The sequence below is a fragment of the Polyodon spathula genome, chromosome 24, assembly GCF_017654505.1.
Source record: "Polyodon spathula isolate WHYD16114869_AA chromosome 24, ASM1765450v1, whole genome shotgun sequence".
In the NCBI taxonomy this organism is placed as follows: domain Eukaryota; kingdom Metazoa; phylum Chordata; class Actinopteri; order Acipenseriformes; family Polyodontidae; genus Polyodon; species Polyodon spathula.
The window spans coordinates 23,866,428-23,889,031 of record NC_054557.1 but is presented as its reverse complement, the minus strand read 5'-3'; the positions used below and the strand labels follow the sequence as shown (position 1 = coordinate 23,889,031).

The 22,604-nt window shown below is 42.7% G+C and overlaps 2 protein-coding genes across 8 annotated transcripts; one reads left to right on the top strand and one right to left on the bottom strand.

Annotated features, from left to right (window-relative positions):
- Positions 1–2,234: 2,234 nt before the first annotated feature.
- LOC121298834 (vesicle-trafficking protein SEC22b-like) lies at positions 2,235–8,532 on the bottom strand. 2 transcript variants are annotated; one of them, XM_041226082.1, is made up of 5 exons: positions 8,249–8,530; positions 6,713–6,822; positions 3,781–3,941; positions 3,448–3,594; positions 2,235–2,864 (listed from the first exon to the last, which is right to left on the bottom strand). In XM_041226082.1, the coding sequence occupies exons 1-5, from the start codon at positions 8,321–8,323 to the stop codon at positions 2,707–2,709; spliced, it is 651 nt and encodes a 216-aa protein (XP_041082016.1). In that variant the 5' UTR covers positions 8,324–8,530; the 3' UTR covers positions 2,235–2,706. The 2 variants fall into 2 exon arrangements, with proteins under 2 accessions (XP_041082016.1, XP_041082017.1); XM_041226083.1 differs by having other exon boundaries at positions 2,752–2,864; positions 3,690–3,941; positions 8,249–8,532.
- A 119-nt stretch (positions 8,533–8,651) lies between these two features.
- LOC121298820 (tapasin-like) lies at positions 8,652–21,038 on the top strand. Of its 6 annotated transcripts, none has more exons than XM_041226056.1 (10): positions 8,652–8,723; positions 9,196–9,347; positions 10,831–11,016; positions 11,389–11,637; positions 11,976–12,341; positions 12,774–13,091; positions 13,282–13,383; positions 18,473–18,498; positions 18,679–18,727; positions 20,045–21,038. In XM_041226056.1, the coding sequence occupies exons 2-9, from the start codon at positions 9,284–9,286 to the stop codon at positions 18,691–18,693; spliced, it is 1,326 nt and encodes a 441-aa protein (XP_041081990.1). In that variant the 5' UTR covers positions 8,652–8,723; positions 9,196–9,283; the 3' UTR covers positions 18,694–18,727; positions 20,045–21,038. The 6 variants fall into 6 exon arrangements, with proteins under 6 accessions (XP_041081990.1, XP_041081991.1, XP_041081989.1 ...); XM_041226057.1 differs by having other exon boundaries at positions 8,660–8,723; positions 9,193–9,347; XM_041226055.1 differs by lacking the exon at positions 8,652–8,723 and having other exon boundaries at positions 8,756–9,347.
- Positions 21,039–22,604: the final 1,566 nt, after the last annotated feature.

Sequence of the window (22,604 nt, the reverse complement as noted above, 5' to 3'; positions counted from 1 at the left end):
CATGGGATAGTAGGGTACAGTGAGGCTATGCTAGTTAATGCAGTTTTCATGGGGTAGGTACAGTGAGACCCCGCTAGTTAATGCAGTTCTCATGGGGCAGGTAGGGTACAGTGAGACCCTACTTGTTAATGCAGTTCTCATGGGATAGGTAGGGTACAATGAGACCCTGCTAGTTAATGCAGTTCTCATGGGGTAGGTAGGGTATAGTGAGACCATGCTAGTTAATGCAGTTCTCATGGGGTAGGTAGGGTATAGTGAGACCATGCTAGTTAATGCAGTTCTCATGGGGTAGGTAGGGTATAGTGAGACTCTGTTAGTTAATACAGTTCTTGTGGGGTAGGTAGGGTACAGTGAGACCATGCTAGTTAATACAGTTCTTGTGGGGATCTTTGAGAATCATGCTGTAGCTTAAAATAGACAAATAGCTTATTTCACATAAATACTCAAGGTCCAGATGTGATGGCTGTGAGAACAGCCCTGAGAAAAGTGTCCCACGTGAACATCACAGTGAAAGCATTGTAAAGCACAGGGAGGTGTGGTGAAGCATATTGAAGCATTGTAAAGCATAGGGAAGCATTGTTAAGCAGAGGGAGGTGTGGTAAAGCACAGGTAAGCATTGTAAACCAGAGAGAGGTATGGTAAAGCTTAGGGAAGCACTGTAAAGCACAGAGAGGTATGTATGGTAATGCATAGGCAAGCAATGTAAAGCACAGAGAGATACGGTAAAACAGGGTAAATTCATAGTATAACCATGGGATAAGCATTACTGTAGAGCTGTACTGCAGTAAACTTTATAAGGGAACCTTTGACACTTTTGGAATCACATCACACACAAGGGCAGCAACACTAAAACATAAATACTTTATTTTTAAAATTATTTTAAACAATACCTGTCCAGTTTCATAGCAATAACGTTTTCAACATGTACAGTGTGTGGAATGCTGTCGGTTCTTCCAATGAGGATGGCGGCTTCAAGTCATTCATAAGCTGTTAAGCACAATTGTTTGGTGCAAGACAGTAGAGTTCTCTAAAAAATACATAAACCTGAAACAGACTGCCAAACCTCATTCTGTCTGTCATCACACAATTAGCAATCCGTTCAGGTCTACTGGCATTGCCTGCTGTGTGCTGGGCAGAACCTCGATGTAATCTCCTGTATACAGGACAGTGCTGCAGGGATCACACCAAAACCCTCCACAGAGCTACAGCAGCTACCCAACATGGTGTCTGTATAAAGCTGTAATCTAGTGCGCTGGTATTGCTTGCTATGCGTTGGGCCGAGCCTTGCTGTTCTGTACACAGGGCAATGCTGGTGTCTGCCAAATACACGAATAACAATATAAAGCCCCTGAAGGTGGCGAAAGTCTTACGAAAGGTTAACCTTTGCCACTGATTCTTGCAATAATGAGATTGTTTACCCTCAGGATTTCAGACAAAGACACTTCTTAATCCAGTGGATTTAAAAAGAGTACTACAAATACATCTTACACACTCAATTTCAGGAACACCTTGATAAAGACTCTGAAATGTTTGTGTGAAGAGTAATATAGTTATGTTCCAGAGAATGTTGTCCTAAACGGGTTCACTCTGGGTTTATGATTGGTCCTGCATACATTCTCTGGGGAAGGAGGAGGTGGGGTTGTTAAAATAAAGTAGGGCAAATTTGTGAAAACACCTTCTCCCTGTAGATTTCAAGACCAACTAAAAAGAAATGTGTGTGAAGCGGATGAGTGTTCTTGAGGAATGTGTGCTGCTGTTGCTGTGCTGTGCTTCAAGCTGAATTCTTTTTGATTGAATCACTGCCCCCTTCCTGTCTATGTTACTGTAGTGAGGGATCCAAAATGCAACAAATACTGGTTCTTTATTTCTATTTGATAAGACTGTGTTAAGGAGTAAGTAGCGGGGTTCAGAAAAATATAGCGTTACCCATCCCCACGTGTTGCTACAACTGTTTAAATAACATACCTGGCGTTTTTCTTTTCACTGTTGACATCCTGACAATTTTTTACACTTATAACTTATACACCATTTGACAACTTTTCACTCTGGTTGCACTTAAGTCTGTTTTAAAGCTCTTTTCAAAATGTCTGCTCTACTGCACTGATGTTTGAGGTCTGTCTAGGAAGAACATCACAAGTGCTCTGGTTTTTCTGTTCCGTACCAAAAAATGTATCGTTATTGCTGTTACCTGTTTGACAATGTGGGCAATAATCCTTACACTATCAGTGCACTAGAGCAGACATTGTGAAAAGAGCTTTGAAGCAGACTTTAAAATTAAGTGTAAAAAGTTGTCAGGATATTAACAATGAAGAGACAAAACGACAGGTCTGTTATTTACACAGTTGCAGCTGCCCATGGGGACGGGTAACGCTATATTTAAGGTGCTGTGACTACGAGTTCAGGAGCTGCTCTTCAGTTCTAGTTGTCTGCTGCAAACATCTGTCTTTACAGAACTAAGAGCCAGCGCCATCAAGCGATCTGCCACTCTGGATCAATTTCCTGCGCACTAGAGGGAGCCCACTAATATCAAGACTCTTAAGCCTTCATTACAAATGTCTGACAGACAACCAGAACTGAAGAGCAGCTCCTGAACTCACAGTCAAAACACCTTACAAACATACAGCAGCTGTGTATGTACAATCAGAAGCCCTCAAAATGAGGGCTCTGGAGAGGTGACGCTACTGTGGCTGCAGTGCCTCAGTCTGATCAAACCAGCCACCAGAAGCGTGCGTAGAGGAATAAGATTATGCACACCGCGCTTGCCGCTCCTATCTTGGCGTACAGAGAACGAGTGTTCAGGTATTTGGCATCCTGCCTGTACTTCTTCGACAGGGCAGACAGGTTACTGGCTTTTGAGTCCAGCGCTGAAATAGACAGACAGAGGCACATTATTAAAGGTTTCAGTGAGTCTGTTCCTGTTCAAAAGCAGCATTCCCTCTCTGTGCTGTCTGTAAATAGGTGAGTGCAAGGTGCAAGGCCTCTAGGAATCTGGACCATACAGGCTGAGAGCAAAGGCATCTTGTTATGCACATCAGTTACACAAAGCCAGCATTCACAAAAATAAATTTAGTTATTTAAAGAACACTTTTTTCAAACCGATCACTGGTTTGTCAGTCTGTGAGTGTTTGTTTGTTAAGGTGTGTTGGTGTGTGTGTTTGTGTGTTAGTGATGGTGTGTTAGTGATGGTATGTTGGTGTGTGTGTATGTTTGTTATGGTGTGTTGGTGTGCGAGTGTGTTTGTGATGGGGTGTGTGTTGGTGTGTGTGTGTTTTTGTGATGGTGTATCTGACACAGTGTGTGTAACTGACAGCATCTCTCTGCAGACCATGATCCTTTGCAGGTCCTGCTGCTCAGTGTGTGTGTCTGTGTCAGTGTGTCTCAGTTTGTCTGTGAATCAGTGTGCATTTGTGTCTTAATGTGGGTCTCAGTATCTGTGTCTCTCTGTACCTGACAGCGCCTCTCCTCTCTGCAGCACTTCCTCGATGTTGGTCACCATGATCCTCTGCACGTCTTGCAGCTCTGTGTTGACCGAGCTCAGGTGCCGGCGAGACCAGGAGTCCTGGTAGTTCTTCTTCAGCTTTTGAATGAATGTGTCTGCAAAACAGAAATCAAATCAGACATAACAAAATCTAACAGCTTCTTAACACACATCTGAAACAAACTGAGAAAATAAACATCTCTTTTCATACTTAACTACAGAGACACCCACACGCCCACACTCAGCACAGCCCTGGTATAGATGACAGTAGTAGAATATGCACTGCAGTCCTGCCTTCTCACCAAACTCTATAAACGCGTACGGCCTCGACACGGATGCCAGCCTCTTGCCGTACAGCTCGCTGAACTCAGCCTGCAGCTCCTCCAGGTAGGAGAACGCCAGCCTCTTGGAGTAGGAGCCCTCACACAGCACCAGGTAACACACCCCCTGAGCAAGGAGGAGGCTGAGAGAGAGGGAGAGAGAGAGAGAGCTAAGTACACAAATATATTAGAAAATAAATGTACAACTAATAAGAATTAGAATAAAAAATAATAATAATATGAACAATAAGAAAATACCTAACAGTGTACAACACGTTACTGATTTGTGTTCAATGTTTCTGACATTATATTTTATTCTAGATAATAATTATAAATAGCTTAAATTATAAATATGAGGTCGCTTAAAATTAGCTCCTGGAATATTCAGGGTTTGTGTTGTTCAGTGTTTGGGCTGAAAAGCACAGACCCTGAGTTCATCAGAAATATAAATACTATAGATATAATTATTCTCCACGAGACGTCGTGATGATGTGTCCACTCACTGTCCCTCAGGCTACAGGGAGTATAGTGCCTTCCCTGAAACACTCACACGTAAAGCGTGGCTGTGAGGTACAGACTCAGACTCTACTCTCACCGACTCTATTAGGCCAATAAGAACAGGAGAGACCCACCTGTGGCTAAAAATTAATAATAGCATTGTCACCTGCCAAACAGATATCTACCTGTGTGAAGCCTACACAAACTCCTCAATCTCATACTAAGAGCTAGGTAAAAATTCCCCTGAGACCTGGAACTCCACTATATAACACCCATATATAGTGGAGACAAATTCGACCCCAATAACTACTGGGGCATCTGCGTGAGCAGTAACCTGGGGAAGGTGTTTTGCAGTACTATTTACACCTGATACTGGCCTTCCTTACTGAGCACAGTGTCTTGAGTAAGAGTCAGATCGGATTTCTACCAAAACACCGGAATTTAAACACCGGACATATTTACACCCTAAACACCCTAATAAACAAGCACGTCCATCAAAAAAATAAAGGAAAAATATTCTCCTGCTTTATAGACGTTAAAAAGGCATTTGATTCCATTTGACATAAAGGACTATTTCTTAAACTTCTTCAAAGTGGTGTAGGGGGGTAAAGTATACGACATCATAAAATCGATGTACTCAGAAAATAAGTGTGGTGTGAACACTGGCAACAAAAGAAAATAATTCTTCACACAGGGGCGTGGGGTGAGACGGGGCTACAGTCTGTCCAACGCTATTCAACATCTAAATCAACGAGCTTGCCACAGTGCTAGAGCAGTCTGCAGTCCCTGACCTCACTCTACATGACACTGAAATAAAATTCCTGCTCTTCGCAGATGACCTGCTCCTGCTGTCACCCACAGAACAGGGGCTGCAGTAGAGCCTGGCACTGCTAGAGCAGTACTGTCAGACCTGGGCCCTGGCAGTAAACATGAACAAGACCAGAGTCATGATATTCCAGAAGAAAGCCAGATCTCAGGTAAATAAGTAGCACTTCACTCTAGACAACACCACCCTAGAGCACACCAGCAGCTACACATACCTGGGTCTGACCATCAGCGCCTCAGGGAGCTTTAACCTGGCAGTGAACGCATTAAAGAAGAATCACACAGGGCTTTTTATGCCATAAAGCGGAGGCTCTATAATATAAATCCCCCAGTCAAAATTTGGCTCAAAATTGTGTGATTCAGTCAATTGCCCTCTATGGCTGTGAAATGTGGGGTCTAATCACCAACCAGGACTACACAAAATGGGACAAACACCCCACAGAAACCTTGCATGCAGAGTTCTGTAACAAAAACGTCATGTAATTACAAAGAAAAACACAGAACAATGCAAGCAGGGCTGAATTAGGCCTTTATCCATTGATTAATATCCAAAAAAGAGTGACCCAAACTCACTCCATCATAAAATCCTGCAATACCAAGAGCTCAACCCATAAAAGAGTCCCCTCAGCCAGCTGGTCCTGAAGCTCACCAAGCTGAGCCACACTGACATCAGCCAGTTTCAGGACAACTGCAAAAACAATTCCATTTAGTGCCAACCAAATTCTAAAACACCTGAAACACTCCTATCTGGACCACTGGGACACAAACACTAAAACATAAAGCAAACTAGAGTGCTATCGGACCCTAAATAGAAATGACACCCTGGCAGAATACCTGGTAACTGTGAGAAACACAAAGCAGAGGCAGATCCTGACCAAATTCCGGCTCAGTGACCACAACCTGGCCAGTCTGGCCACGGAGAACAGACTCTGTGGTCACTGTGAGACAGGAGAGGTCAGAGATTCACTTCCTAACACACTGTGAAAAATATAAAAACATAAGGGACATTTAATTCCCCAAATTCTGTGATTTAGTCCCAGAATTCCTCAATATGCACGACATCCAGAAGCTGTCAGTCCTGCTGGGGGAAGACAAACACCTAGCCAGACTGGCTGGTCAATACATGGAGACCTGTCATAGCCTGAGGGACAAACCGTGAATACAATGAGAGAGAAAGAGGGAGAGGGAGAGAGGTATTGTGTTTATTATAGAGGGAGGGAGGGAGGGACGGAGGGAGAGAGGTGCGGATATGACAAATCACACGCATATATATATATATATATATATCTACAAAAAGAAACAGATACATAAAAATCAACCGATACGGTACATACCAACGAAAACCGTTGTTTTAATAAAGATAACAGTACAGTTATTTCGGATAAACTGAAACTCTCTCTCTCGCTCTCTCTCTCTTCTGTCCTGTCCTAATGTCAGAACTTGTTAGTCGTTCATCCTCTTGTGTTAAGTTAAGTTATACTCCTTACCTTTAAAGTCCTAACGTTAAGTTGAAGTGTGTGTCTCTGACACATGAAGACTGACACTCAGAGCAATGGAGTCAGACACTGACACACACACTGGGAGATCTTACTGGAACACCATTGGCCCGGTCTCCAGCGAGCAGCGGTGGGGAGAGTTCTCGTTCAGCTTCCTGAAGAGCTGCTTGGCCTGGTTCTGATACTCCTGCAGGTTCCGACCCGACTGAGGACGACAACAAACTGGACTGTCAACAAAGCTTTCTGATACAATGTGCAGCACATGGTGAACAAACAGAAACTGCGAAGGGATGATATTGCAGTGTCCATCTGACAGGATTGTGGTTCTCAGTCTGTCAGTCTGCCTGCAGATTTAATGAAACGAAACTCTGGAAGAATGTAGCAAACATACTTCGATGTGATCCAGATGGATTCCCCAGAGTGAAGTCAAGCACTGACACATCTCCGCAGTGCAGTCACAGACCAGGGAGGGGTCCATGTGTGAATGCAATGGCAGTGCTCTGTGTGGAGTCAGGCTGTGGACTGTATTCACAAAGCTCACTCTCACAAGCCGATTTATGAATGTTTTAAGTTTGCTTTTCCTGCAACTGGGATTACTGGCGGTTTCATTAACAACAGTGAAGAACAGGTTCAGGAAAATCGAACTTGATTTTATTAATAAAAACAGACAAAAAAAATCCTCTGGAGCTAATCTCTGAGAATGGAGTCCGGTAACTCTAGTTTAATACTTTTGTATTATTTTTCTTTTTTTTTTGTGTGCACATAACTCTGAGAGGGTCAGCAGTGATCCTGCTTTCTGATCTGCAGACCCTGCTTCACACAGGCGTCAAGAAGACAGCAGAGATTAAATAAATGAATAAAAATACAACAAATACACAGAAAGCAAGAGAGGGGGTAAAAAACAGGGATGGAAATAAGACTCCCATCGCATAGCAGCTTCACCCACTCCTGGTTTTACTACAAGCTTGACTAGCCATGATGTGTAGAAAACAAACTCAGATGTGTCTGATTAAACCCTTACAAAAACCAGGAATGGATCACACAGCTACGCAATGAAAGTCCTGTTCCCATCCTTGCTATAGTCTCTCTCCTTCTCTCTCTCTCTCTCTCTCGTTTAATATCCTATACAGTGATGTAAATGAGCTTGGTTAGTCCAAGTGTGCCAGGAATGGCTCAAACTGCTCTGCAACGGGAGCCTTATTTCCATGCCTGAAAATCCTGATTAGCAACTAATGGTTTCACCCTTACATTTTCATTTAGCTCTTGATGTGTCATAAAAGCTTATAGTGACATCATCTCTCTGCCCCTCAGTGCAAATACAAATACATTACGGCATGTTAAGCATGATGACATCATCATAGTCTTAGCGCTGCTATGCAGACGGACAGGAACTCAAACGAGAAGCACAGAGTTTTAAATATCGCTGATATAAACTAACACAAGTGTGTCTGGTACCACTGACCTTACAACACAGAGCCCGACACTTTACGACTAAAAAGTACTGATTAAAAATAATTTATTATTATTATTATTATTATTATTATTATTATTATTATTATTATTATTATTATGAAGAATAATAATAACAATGAAGAAGCATAGAAACAAACTGAAATTATGGATTATATTACCTGTTCGCTCTCCTGCATGGATGCGGCCAGCAGCAGTCCGTCCTGGATTCGTGCTATCATAGTGAGAGTAGTCATGTCGATAATTTAGTAATTATTCCTTATACGCGTATAACAAAAACAGAAAAGACGTGTCGCGCTGTTGTCTCTCTCCGTGCAGCCCGGTCAGTGTGTTTATCTGTTCATTTCTCTGCCCGGTGTCCCGGCTCCTACTCCGGTAGTTCGCTGCTCTGTCTCGCTGGAGTACTGACGTGGCTCAATCCAGCTCAGCAGTTTGCAAATTATCTCTGTAAACTTTTTTTTTTTTTTTTTTTCGGACAATTTCGGCTACACAAGCGTTGAAGTATTATTTTTCGTCAAATTTCGGAAACCGCGACGGAGAATGCCGAATCTTTGGTTTGACTTTTTGTTATACTTCGACAAGCTTCGGCCGTCCGGGTAGAGCTAGGGGAGGGTTGTGTGGAGGCGTAAAGACGAAGTAAGACTCGAGAAACTTCGGGAAACACCGTTAGAACTAGTTTAAAACAACAAACTTAACTATAACAGCTATCAAGTCAATTTTCTTACAGCTGGTAATTAGCGCAGCAACGTTGTCGCATGAAGCTACTTTTTTCTGTTGGCATTTCGGGTTTTATTTTAACTGATGTTATATAATAGCGATAGGCGTTGCGCGTTGTAACTAGCACCGCGCTGTGGACCTAGAAGGCGTCATTCCGCGGCTTATAGACTCCCAGACACTGTATCGCTTTACAGAAAATGAACAATTTCATAACATGTTAATAATATTTTCAATCTACATCATCAAACATATACGAATAAGAATGCATTACACACTGGAGCTCGTGTGTCCCGAGTACTACAGACAAGCACACACACACAGAGCAAGCGCGACCAGTGAAAGTGAAACTAACCCAGTATACTTGCATTCTCGGTTGCTTTGCTGTCAGCAGGGAAAAGCAGACTGGATCTCCAGCAGAACAGTGCTGTCTGCCTCTCATCACAGCCCCTTGCAAACCCAGTCACAGGAGCGAACGCACAATGCCAGGGATCTTAACTATTTACAAACTAACCGCTATTGCGCTGATATGCAGCACATATAGGGGTAAGTGAATATTTCAATATAACATTTCAATATTGTTCATAATATTCGGTATCGAGATCCATAAAGCTTTGCAAGGCACGACTTGATAAAATGACAAGAACGTGCTTTAGTTTGATACTGTTTGCATTTAACATTACATTTAAAAAAGGATGTAGCCTAACTGCAGTGATTATTTCTAGTCTGTTTATTTAGAAACACACACACGAAGTTTTGAGTTGACAAAGATTGACCATGTTTATTTGTATTTAATATTCGTGTTGTTTGTGAACGCTTAGGTTAAGGGAAACAAATGTCGTTTTGTTTGTGTATTATTTATTTATTTATTTATTTATTTATTACTTTCGATTTTGCTGCACTGCCTGTGTGCGCGACTTTGATTGCAGCGCCGACACCAGCCGTTCGTTCTTCGTGTTGAAGACATGTTTTTATACAGGTTATAGTCAGCCCCCCTCCTCTAGCTTTTATTTTTTACTTTCGTAAGTGCTGGACTTTCCCTCGCAGAGGTGATTCGCTCACTCGGTGGCATCTCGACGGGATGGATCGAAGCTCTATATCTCTGGCCTATATCCATCAAGCGTTTACCGCAGATTCGGTGTTAGCATTATTTTTGTCTGAAGGCTACAGACGTCCATATAAGCCATACAATGTATCAGGAACGATTTGCTCATACGCGGCATCCATAAAATAAACCATTTGCACGTTGACTTACTGCGTTTTAACTTTTCTTGGTATTTTATTCAATTTAGAAAAAGTGTCATAAACAGCGAATTTGCGGAAAACGCTTGATGAATACAGGCCTCTGTCTCCGTCAGTCAGTCACACTTAACTCTTGTGTAAATGTACAAGAGATCCTCTTAAGTTGTGATGACACTTGGTTTTGTCTTCACCACAATTTATTGAGCCAGTCAGACTGGGGGTGTGTGTCGGTGTTTGTTTTGGACCAATGATGTGTCCAACATTAACCCCCCCCCCCCCTCTCCCCATACCATCTCCAACCACCACTATCTCTCTCACCCTCTCCCACCTCTACCCTCTCCCACCTCTACCCTCTCCCCTACCACTCTCCCACCTCTACTCCCTCCCTCACCCTCTCCCCTTACCCTCTCCAACCACCACTACCTCCCTCACCATCTCCCACCTCTACTCCCTCCCTCACCCTCTCCCTTACTCCTCTCCCACCTCTACCCGCTCCCCTACCACTCTCCCACCTGTACTCCATCCCTCACCCTCTCCCCTACCGCTCTCCCATCTCTACTCCCTTCCTCACCCTCTCCCCTACCCCTCTCCCACCTCTACCCTCTACGCTAACTCTCTCCCACATCTACTCCCTCCCTCACCCTCTCCTCTACCCATCTCCCACCTCTACTTCCTCCCTAACCCTCTCCCCTACCCCTCTCCCCTCCCTCACTCTCTCCCCTACCCCTCTCCTGCCTCTTCTCATTGTCTACTCCTCTCCCCTCTCTACCACTTCCTCCCCCCCCAGCCCACCCTGTTCTCAGCGTGTGCCCCATGCTCGACTGCTGGTATGTGGAGGAAAAGCCGGGCAGTTTCGCCTCCGCCGTGAAACAGGAGAAATCCCTCCTGTACATCAGAACCACCGCTGACCAGACTGGGCCGGAGCAGAACCACCCCTCTGACATCGACCCCAAGAGGGTCTACTACGTCTCAGGTAACTGCACAGCACTGACACACCTGAGTACAGGTAACAATACACAGGCATCCACACACCTGTATACCGGTAACACAGAGACACTCACCCACTGTTCAGAGACATAAGACTCCCTACAGCACATTGAATGGTCACACACCTGAACAGCTAACACTGACTCCCTACAACATGGTTTGTTTTTTAATGTGCTTTACCATGCCTCTCTGTGTTTTACAATGCTTACCTGTGTTTCACTGTGCTTTATTACACTTTGCTGTGTTTATACTGTGGGAAACTTTTATAAGGGTCAGTTTCCCCCTTCTCTCTCTCTCTCTCTCTCTCTCCCTCTCTTACGATTTCTCTCTCTTTTACCCCCACCTCTTTTTCTCTCAGATCCAGCGGGGCCTCTGTGCAGTTCCTCTCTGGTGTCGGTAGAGGGTGCTATGGAGAAGCCGCAGTGTGAGATTAACCCCTTCACTCCTCAGCCTGCCCAGGTGGTCTGGAGCCTCTCTCTGACCAGTGGTGGGGTCAGCCCAGTCCGCCTGGGAGCTGATTGGCTTTCCTCCTCCATCACCGCCCACAATGTGGACATAGTTGTGTCCAGCATCTTGAGGGTTCCCACGGCAACCAGGCAGGCCACAGGTAATCATAATGAGGTCACAGTGTCTCCCTCTCTCTCTCCTCTCTCTTTGTACTCTGTCTTTGCTTGCTCTTCTCTCTCTCTCTCTCTCTCTCTCTCTCTCTCTCTCTCTCTCTCTCTCTCTCTCTCTCTCTCTCTCTCTCTCTCTCTCTCTCTCTCTATCTCAAGTGTCAGTGTGTTCTCAGAGAGTCTCTCTCAAGAGTGTTCTCTCTCCAAGAGGAGAGTTCTCCTCTCTTAGTGTGAGAGAGAGAGTTTCGGAGCTCTCTCTGTGTTTCTCCTCTCTCTCTCTCTCTCTCCTCTCTCTCACTGTGTTCTCTCCTGTCTCTCTCCTCACTCTCAGCGGTTCTCAGCGTGTTCTCTCACACCCCGGTCCTGCGCTCTCGTCTCGGGCAGTCGGCTCGTCTGGACTGTGGGTTCTCGGTGCTGCCGGGTTGGCAGGATCCTGGTTCTGAGTTTGCGGTGGAGTGGCGGTACCAGTACCGTGGGGAGGGCAGGCTGGTCTATGCGTACAACGGACAGACAGACAGACTGGAGGAGCGCAGCGCCCAGCAGAAAGAGGCGGACATGGACATAGAGGCACTGCACCAGACACGAAATGCATCATTGGTGCTGCACAGTGTAAGCGTGCACCACAGGGGCACATACATCTGCACTGTGTACCTGCCCTACATCTTGGCACAGGTAGCAATGGAGTTGGAGGTCATAGGTAAATATCTCACCTGTAATACACGTCTGCACACTTGTGTCAGTACTGTCTGTCTGCCAGCCATGTATACTGGTACAGGTAGCAATGGAGCTGGAGGTCACAGGTGGATATCTCACCTATATCTACTCGGAGGCTGCGCCACTTCGGATAGGGTCTGCTTTAGTTTTGCTGGCAGGGCAGTAGCTGTGCCATGGCTGGCTCTGCCTCTTGCTGACATGCAGATGCTGGCTGATCTAGTCTGCATTGCCTGTCTATTGTCTCTTACTGACATGCAGATCCTGGCTGATCTAGTGTGCATGGCCAGTCTGTTGGTGGCACTTTCTTCTAGTTTTACTTGCTCAGAATTGTGATGGAGTGTTTTGTAGTGAATGATTATAAAATGACTTTGGAAGCCGCTCACTCTGTAAAAGCCTTTCCTGTCTCGCCCTGCAGAGCCCCCACGCCTATCCCTCTTCCCCTCCCCTCTCTGGTCCCACCCCGGCCACCTGGTTGAGCTCTCCTGTGAGATCTCTGGGTTCTACCCCCTGGATGTGGGGGTGCAGTGGCTGTGGAGGCCTGCAGGGGGCGCCAGGGTGCGCTACCTCCCGGAGGCTCAGCTGTCCGGACACACCCAGAACCCCGACGGGACGTACAGCCAAACCAGCTTCCTGAGAGTCACCCCGGAGTCAGGGGACCACCATGGCCAGTACTCCTGCATAGTGACTCATCTGGGGGCCAGCTACAGGAAGACAGCCACCCTGCACATTGCAGGTAACAAGCTGAGACATGGAGACATGCTGAGATACGCATACACACACATACAGAGACACTGAGACACACTTACACTGAGACATACACACACTGAGAGATACTGAGACACTGCGACACACTGACATGGAGTCCCAGAGACACACACACACTGACACATATAAATTGTGTGTCTCTCTCTCCAACCCCCCAGGTGCATCAGGCCCCTCTATTGAGGATGCGATCAGTTTGTTTGTTGTGGCTTTTCTTCTGTACGGGCTGCTGAAGCTGGGGAGCTGGCTGTTCTGTGCTAAAGGTACTGCACACCTGTACTGATATTAACAGTATTAGTATTATTATTACAGTGCACTCAGTTTATAAGAATCACTGATATAAGAACCAGCCGCATATAGTGATCAAAACCACTGGAACAAAATCATTCCTATACTAACCATGCTGAAATACTGTGCTTGTAAGAGTCAAGCAGTCAGCTCAGAAGAATAATTTCGTGGGCAAACTGACTACATGCAATACAGTACTTGATCAAGTGCAATGACGTGTACAGCCAATAAAGCTGTTTTTTAATTGAATTTGATCACATCTCGTGTGATTAGACATGCAGCTTGTATACAGTATGCCTGGTCAGCAGCGACTCCCAGGAGAAAAAAAGCAAGTCGTGCAGTTTACATGTGAGTCGACATGAGAGGAAAAAGACAGACTCAATCGTCCCATCGACCCAAATGAATCCTGTTAGTGAAAATGTGTTTCAATAAAGTGAGTACATGTTCATTGAATACATATGGAGTAAAGCAGGGCGAGGGGAGGAGCCAACAGCACAGCAGAACAACGCAGTTAAACGAGGCAGTCTTCCCAGCGACAGCGAGTGGGAGAAGTACAGGTGTGGAAAAGTACAGAGCAGTTTAGAAGCAGTATGAAAGCAGGTTGACAGCTGCAGAAGAAACTAAACTTAAAAAAAAAAAACCCTCAACATGGTCTTCAAGCCAGTAATCTGTGACACCTGCTTGATGTGGGAAATCCGAGAAACCCAGCGGAGCTAAACCAAGTGTGCGTAAAGTGCCGCGTGATCCAGGATTTGCATAAACTAGTAAGTATGCTAGAAATGGAGCTGGAAGAAGTGAGACAGCAACAGAATCTGGAGGAACTGGCACACCCACAATTCATGGAAGTCTGCATCACCCCTAACAGACTGAAAGCCACCAGGGAGATAGAAGGTCAGAACAGCTGGGTTCAGGTAGGCAGAAGCAGGGAAAAAAAGAAACTTTGTCAAACACAACCACCAGAAATCAAAACAACCAACAAATTTGAGTCACTTCAGAATTTTGATGAGCAGAACCAACAACAAGAGAATGAAAGGAACAACATCCAGGATCCCATTGACAGTGGTGACCAGACGGTGAAAAGAAGGGAGGTCATGATTGTTGGGGACTCCATATTGAGAAACACAGCAAGTTCAATTCGCAGTTTGGACCCCCTTACTACAACAGTGTGCTGCCTTCCGGGAGCCTCGGTCAAGCACATCACTGAGAACGTGGACAGGCTCCTAGAACGAACAGGAGACGACCCGGTAGTAGTCGTCCACATCGGTACAAACAACATTGGAAGAGACAGACCAAAATCCCTGCAAAACAAATTCAGAGAGCTAGGAAGGAAATTAAAAGAGAAAACCAAAACTGTGGTATTTTCTGGTATACTACCGGCACCTTGCAAAGGACCATATGGACAGCTGGAAATAATTAATCAAAACGCATGGCTGAAGATGTGGTGCACACGGGAAGGCTTCACTTATCTTGATCATTGGACCACATTCTACAACGAGGACTATCTGTATAGACGGGATGGACTGCATTTAAATAACAAGGGAACTAGTCTACTTGGAGAAAAGATCCTCGAGCAGGTTCAGAAACATTTAAACTAGAAAGGAAGGGGGGAGAAATCAACAAAAAAACAGAAGGGAGACCGCATCAAAACAAGAACAACAACTCAGGTAAGACAACCATTAAATGTATTTATCTAAATGCTAGAAGTATCAGAAACAAAATTCTAGAACTTGAAGCTACTGCACTAACAGGTAACTATGATGTGATAGGTGTTACAGAAACTTGGTTGTCTGAGAGTGATGGGGACGAATATAATATTTGTGGGTATACACTGTATAGGAAAGACAGGCAGGACAGAAGAGGAGGAGGGGTAGCGCTATACATAAGAAACAGTCTTGAAGCCCAGGTGTTAAACCTGGACAAAGAAAATAAAGCCGAATCAATATGGGTCAGAATAACAGACAAAAATTCAAAGGGCATAATAATAGGAGCATGCTATAGACCGCCAGATTCAGATGGTGAGCACAATAATCTGTTATACAATGACATTAGAAATGCGTGTAGCAAAGGAGAAGCCATACTAATGGGGGATTTCAACTTCCCCCATATAAAATGGGAAAACCCGGTGGGTAGCACGAAGGATGAAATAGAAATGGTGGAAATGACAAATGACTGCTTCCTAACACAATTTGTCAAGGCACCGACTAGAGGGGAGGCATGCCTTGATTTAGTCTTTTCAAATAACGAAGATAGAATAACTAAAACAGAGGTCAGAGAACCACTGGCAAACTCAGACCACAACATGGTCTCATTTGAAGTGTTTTTTAAAACCCCAAAAGTAATGACTAAAGCTAAGGTTTACAATTTTAGAAAAGCAAACTATGAAGGTATGAAACAGAGACTAACAGAAGTAGATTGGAGTAAAATAGAGAAAACACCCACAGAAGAAGGATGGTTGTTCTTCAAAAATGTAGTACTAGAGGCGCAAAACAATTACATCCCTAAAGTAGACAAATCTAAATGTAAAACTAAATTGCCAAAATGGTGTAATAGATCAATTAAAAAAAATATTCAGCGAAAAAAGGCACTTTACAGAGCATTAAAAAAGGACCAAAAAGAAAGTACGCAGAAAGAGTACACAGAACTGCAAACGCAAGTCAAAAAGGAAGTTAGAAAGGCCAAGAGAGAAATAGAAATGAACATTGCTAAGGGAGCTAAAACCAATTCCAAAATGTTTTTCCAATATTACAACAGCAAGAGAACATTCAAAGAGGAGATTAAATGTTTAAGAGATACAAATTGCAAAATCGTAGCTGAAGAAAAAAAAAATAGCAAATATATTAAATGATTACTTTTCACAAGTTTTTACAAAGGAAGATACTGACAACATGCCCCACATGTCATCCAGTTCCTATCCAGTTTTAAATAACTTTAGCATAACTGAGGCAGAAGTGTTAAAGGGACTAGGAGCTCTTAAAATAAACAAATCCCCTGGGCCGGATGAGATCCTCCCAGTAGTACTCAAAGAAATGAAAGAAGTAATTTACAAACCGCTAACCAAGATCATGCAGCAGTCTCTTGACACAGGGGTGGTACCGACAGACTGGAAAATTGCAAACGTAATACCGATCCACAAAAAGGGAAACAAAACTGAACCAGGTAACTACAGACCAGTAAGCCTGACTTCTATTATATGCAAACTTATGGAAACTATAATAAGATCCAAAATTACCTATATGGTAACAGGGTCCTGGGAGACAGTCAACATGGTTTTAGGAACGGGAGATCGTGTCTAACTAACTTGCTTGATTTTTTTGAGGATGCAACATCGATAATGGATAATTGCAAAGCATATGACATGGTTTATTTAGATTTCCAGAAAGCTTTTGACAAAGTCCCGCACAAAAGATTAATTCTCAAACTGAACGCAGTTGGGATTCAAGGAAACACATGTACATGGATTAGGGAGTGGTTAACATGTAGAAAACAGAAAGTACTTATTAGAGGAAAAACCTCAGAATGGAGTGTGGTAACCAGTGGTGTACCACAGGGATCAGTATTAGGTCCTCTGCTATTCCTAATCTACATTAATGATTTAGATTCTGGTATAGTAAACAAACTTGTTAAATTCGCAGACGACACAAAAAGTAGGAGGAGTGGCAAACACTGTTGCAGAAGCAAAGGTCATTCAAAATGATCTAGACAAGATTCAGAACTGGGCAGACACATGGCAAATGACATTTAATAGAGAGAAGTGTAAGGTACTACACACAGGAAATAAAAATGTGCATTATAAATATCATATGGGAGATACTGAAATTAAAGAAGGACTCTATGAAAAAGACCTAGGAGTTTTTGTTGACTCAGAAATGTCTTCATCTAGACAGTGTGGGGAAGCTATAAAAAAGGCCAACAAGATGCTCGGATACATTGTGAAAAGTGTTGAATTTAAATCAAGGGAAGTAATGTTAAAACTGTACAATGCATTAGTAAGACCTCATCTTGAATATTGTGTTCAGTTCTGGTCACCTCACTACAAAAAGGATATTGCTGCTCTAGAAAGAGTGCAAAGAAGAGCGACCAGAATTATTCCTGGTTTAAAAGGCATGTCATATACAGACAGGCTAAAAGAATTGAATCTGTTCAGTCTTGAACAAAGAAGACTACGTGGCGACCTAATTCAAGCATTCAAAATCCTAAAAGGTATTGACAGTGTCGACCCAAGGGACTTTTTCGACCTGAAAAAAGAAACAAGGACCAGGGGTCACAAATGGAGATTAGACAAAGGGGCATTCAGAACAGAAAATAGGAGACACTTTTTTACACAGAGAATTGTCAGGGTCTGGAATCAACTCCCCAGTAATGTTGTTGAAGCTGACACCCTGGGATCCTTCAAGAAGTTGCTTGATGAGATTTTGGGATCAATAAGCTACTAACAACCAAACGAGCAAGATGGGCCGAATGGCCTCCTCTCGTTTGTAAACTTTCTTATGTTCTTATATATTGTGTGATATGCATGTAGACAGCAAGATGCGGTGAGGAGGAGGAGGGATTGCAGTGCTTTACATCTCTGCTTAGTGAAAAACTGAGATTTGCATCGCAACTGAAAAAAATAAGCCACAGATGCTTAAATGTAGTGATAGTCCTGACAGTAAAATACTGTACTGTAATGTCATTTTAATTCAAAGGCCATTACACGTAACACCGCACAGCAGTTAAGCTAGGCACCCTCACGAGACGATCTCTTCTCAAGTATACTACAGTAAAATAGGATTCTGCAGCCTTGAGTAAACAATCGTGATCATATAACAAGCTGCTTGCCCATGATTGAGCACCATTGAAATTTGTACTGTATTTTTAAACTGCTGATGCATGAAGTCACGCTTTTTCTAATTGTAATGATATTGGTCAGCTTTTAAGAATCAATCACTTATAAAAATCAAATCATCCAAGACAGATGTGATTCTTATAAACAGAGTGCACTGTGTTATTATTATTATTATTATTATTATTATTACCCAGGACCCATGCTGCTGAATTCATTTTTTCTTTTTCTTTTCTCTACAGTTTTTCCTGCAGTTGAAACAGACAAGGTGAGTGTGTTTATCTGAGTATATTAATCATTCAATCTGCACACACACACACTGAGACACACACACACAGACACTGAGACAGACTGAGACACACAGACATACTTTCGCATTCACGTTTCACCTCATTCTAACTCAGTTCTCACTCCTACTCAGTTTTCTCTCTCTCTCTCCTTTTCTCAGCAGAAGGCAGAGTGAGTTGGTGTCTTCCCCTGTGCAGCAGAGTGCCCTGGTAAGATCAGTGAGCAGCTTCGTGCTGTCAGTGCAGCAGAGCCTGAGAGAGAGGTTCAGATCAGTGAGCAGCTCCGTGCTGTCAGTGCAGCAGAGCCTGAGAGAGAGGTTCAGATCAGTGAGCAGCTCCGTGCTGTCAGTGCAGCAGAGCCTGAGAGAGAGGTTCAGATCGGTGAGCAGCTCTGTGCTGTCAGAGCCTCAGAGAGGCAGGTTCACAGGCTTGCATGTCTTGCTTGATTCTAGCAGTCATTGTTGTTTTAATTTGGTAAGGGCAACTTACTTCTAGTTAGGCTTCTGTTTTTTGGTTTTTATTATTTTTAGTTTTCTGTACTTTTTTATAGCTATTTGTGAGTTTTATGTAAATCAGATTTTTCTGGGGCTTTTCGCTTTTATATACTGTATGACATTATTGTTCTGTTACTTTCCAAAATGCTTGTGTGTTTGTTTCTGTCAAAACATGTATAGTAGTAACTGGACAGTACTTGCACACTTAAGTTGTACCTTCTTTCCTTTGCTGTCTTCTACAACGAAATCCTTATGGTCACAGGCACATTCTTTGGGGGTTTTTGTGTGTAGACATTTTTTACATTTCGCCACAATTTGCAATTCTGTTTAAAATCCTCTGTATCTTAACTGTAATACAGCTTTAAATCCTGCTAACCAGCCTGTATTCCTAATTGTAATCACGTTTTAAAGCTGATTTTCTTTCTTAATCAAACACAAATTACCAAAGGAAGTTGTTTCTTTTCAACCTCATATCTTCATTGAGTTAACAAACGACATGCATTGACCTCACCTGATTGTATTTGAACCTGCATTTCGTTGTGGCTCTAATCGCCAAATTCAGCTTATTAATTTTCACTGCGTTAGTGTCTAGTGGTGGGTCGCTAATTTAAACAATTTGGTATTCGGTTAAGGCGAAAAACTATTAATTAAGGTTTAATGGAGGGAGAGAGAGAGAGGGAAAATAAAAACTGAAAACTAGAACCCCTATGTATAGTACAGAATGATGATGACCTCAAATAAAATAAGAGATTGCAGTGGCAATATGTACACTGTACACACTGTACACCGTATTAACATGTTAGTGAAGTAAACCTACCATCGGAAACATGGTAGGAGGTTTGAAGTTTTACTCAACAGGGTTTATTTTTAAATACAAAAATAACATAGAGATAAATTTAAGAAAAGAGTTCTCTAGGTCCCCTGCAGTGTTATTTTTGTAAACACCAGGTTCAATACTACTAACCGTATTTTTAGTTAATAATAATAATAATAATAATAATAATAATAAATGTGTTTTTTATTTGAATCGCAGGTGGTTGAAGTTGTTCCATTTCTGAAGTTTTGGGTCGAAGAAGAATTTTTTTCTTTTTCTTTAGAAAGCCTGCTATTTGGTTTAGTGCTGATAATAGGCAATTCAGCTTTGCACTGTGTGTGTGCCCATGTGATTGTGTGTGTGTGTGTGCGTGAGATTGTGTGCATGTTAGATGTAAGTTTTACGATAGAAGAAATGCATGCCTAGAATAATTTAATCTGTACACATGATATTGTTTGTTAAGATGTTAATTCTACTGGTATTGTATAAAGAAATATATATATATATATATATATATATATATATATATATATATATATATATATATATATTTAATATTGTTGAACTCTCTCAGCAAATCAGGACATCTGGGTTTAAAAGGCAGCAAACCAACATACTGTTCATTATTTATTGAGAGTCTTCTCATTAATACCAGACATCTGTGCACTTGAGCACAAGCTAACAGTGAATCTCTCCAGTTGACTCTTGTGGTAAAGACACACAGACCTACCATTTGGAACTCACACACGCACACACAGACACACGCAGGTGCACACAGACACACACATAGCCACACAGACACAGCACTATTTTAGATCTGCTTTACAAATAGTAACAGTTTAAACACTGGTGCAGAAAGGTGTCTTTACATTTAGAACTGTGGGCTTGTTTTTTTGCCACTGTGTTTTAAAAATCTGTTTGAGAAATTTAAAAAAAATGTAAACATTGTTAAGCTTTACTTGCTGCTAAAACATATTTTATAAAAGATGGTGTTGTGTTTGATTTTTACTATAAAACACAGCGTAACTATAGACTAGAACATGGTGTTTGGGATTGCTGACTATAGCAGCTAGACTAGAACACAGTGTTTGAGGATTGCTAACTATAGCAGCTAGACTAGAACACAGTGTTTGATACAGCTATACTAAAAAAATGATCATTAGGCCAAAGCTGTGAATCTCAATATATTAAAACAACGCTGTCTTACTTGCTATTACATTTGTATTATTTCTAATGTTAAAAGATGAACCTTTTTATTAATACACTATGCATTAATTAATTAATTGACACAGTTACTGATGCTATTTTGAATGCAGTCACTTCCCAATGCGTACCCCTGAGGTTTTGCTCAGTATAATACACTGCAACAAAGCATGGGTACAGCATTGCTTTGCTAAACACACCAGCTCTACAGTACCCTGAGTATTAGGCATTGCTGAGCTTCCAACAGGATATCTGGCTATTGTTCAATATTAGGCTGGTCACTTCCTCAATAGAGTCGCTCACTGCTATCGCCCACAGCAACACACAAAACCCGGCCTGGATCAACGAGAAGGATGCAGAAGTACAAATTACACACACACACACACACACACACACACACACACATATGCAAAAGATTTAGATCGTAAAACTATATATATATATATATATATATATATATATACACACACACACACACACACACATACACATACACATACACACACACACACACACACACACACACACGGTGCCTATAGAAAGTCTACACCCCCTTTCAAAATATTCACCTTTTGTTGCCTTATAGCCTGGAATTAAAATAGTAATTTCATTTATCTACATATCCTACCCCAAAACTTCCAAGTGAAAAAAATATGTATAAATTTCTAGAATATAAAATCAAAGAGAAAAAACTGAAATATGTTGATTGCATTAGTATTCAGACCCGTCAACTCAATATTTGGTGGAAGCACCTTTGGCAGCAATTGCAGCCGCAAGTCTTTTTGGTTAAGGCTCTACCAACTTTGCACACCGGTTTGGTGCAGTTTGTGCCCATTCTTCTTGGCAGATTTGCTCAAGCTGTCTCAAGTTGCTTGGGGATCGCTTATGGGCAGCAGTTTAAGTCTTTCCACAGATTTTCAATAGGATTCAAGTCAGGACTTTGACTGGGCCACTCAAGGACAGTCGCTTTCCTGTTCTAAAGCCACTCCAGCGTAGCTATGGCCTTTTGCTTTGGATCGTTATCCTGCTGAAAGGTGAATTTTCGCCCCAGTTTTAAGTCTTTAGCAGGTTTTCCTCTAGTACTGTAGTTTGCTCCATCCATTTTTCCTTCAATCCTAACAAGCTTTCCAGTCCCTGTTAAGGAGAAGCATCCCCATAGCATGATGCTGCCACACCCATGCTTGACTGTAGGGATGGTGTTGACTGGGAGGTGTGCTGTGTTGGGTCTGCGCCAAACGTAACGCTTGGCATTTAGACCAAAAAGTTCTAATTTGGTCTCGTCTGACCACAACACTTTTTGCTACATTTTTCAGGATCACTCGGGTGCTTTGTTGCAAACTCCATGCAGGCTTTGAGATGGCTTATTTTTCGTAATGGCTTCCTTCTTGCCACCCTGCCATACAGGCTACTTTTGTGAAGTGTTCTGGATATTGTTGATTGATGCACATTTTCTCCCTTCTCAAACACTGAACTCTGTAGCGCTTTCAAAGTTGTCTTTGGCCTCACAGTGGCATCCCCCATCAGTTTCTTCTTTGCCCAGCTGCTCAGTTTGGAGGGACTGCCTGATCTAGGCAGT

Coding starts and splice junctions, on each gene's coding strand:
- LOC121298820 (XM_041226056.1), top strand. CDS start 9,284: ATGCCAGGGATCTTAACTATTTACAAACTAACCGCTATTGCGCTGATA. Junction 9,348..10,830: donor GATATGCAGCACATATAGGG/GTAAGTGAATAT, acceptor CTCCCCCCCCAG/CCCACCCTGTTCTCAGCGTG. Junction 11,017..11,388: donor GAGGGTCTACTACGTCTCAG/GTAACTGCACAG, acceptor TTTTTCTCTCAG/ATCCAGCGGGGCCTCTGTGC.
- LOC121298834 (XM_041226082.1), bottom strand. CDS start 8,323: ATGACTACTCTCACTATGATAGCACGAATCCAGGACGGACTGCTGCTG. Junction 6,823..8,248: donor CCATGCAGGAGAGCGAACAG/GTAATATAATCC, acceptor TGTCGTCCTCAG/TCGGGTCGGAACCTGCAGGA. Junction 2,865..3,447: donor GAGAGGAGAGGCGCTGTCAG/GTACAGAGAGAC, acceptor TGTCTATTTCAG/CGCTGGACTCAAAAGCCAGT.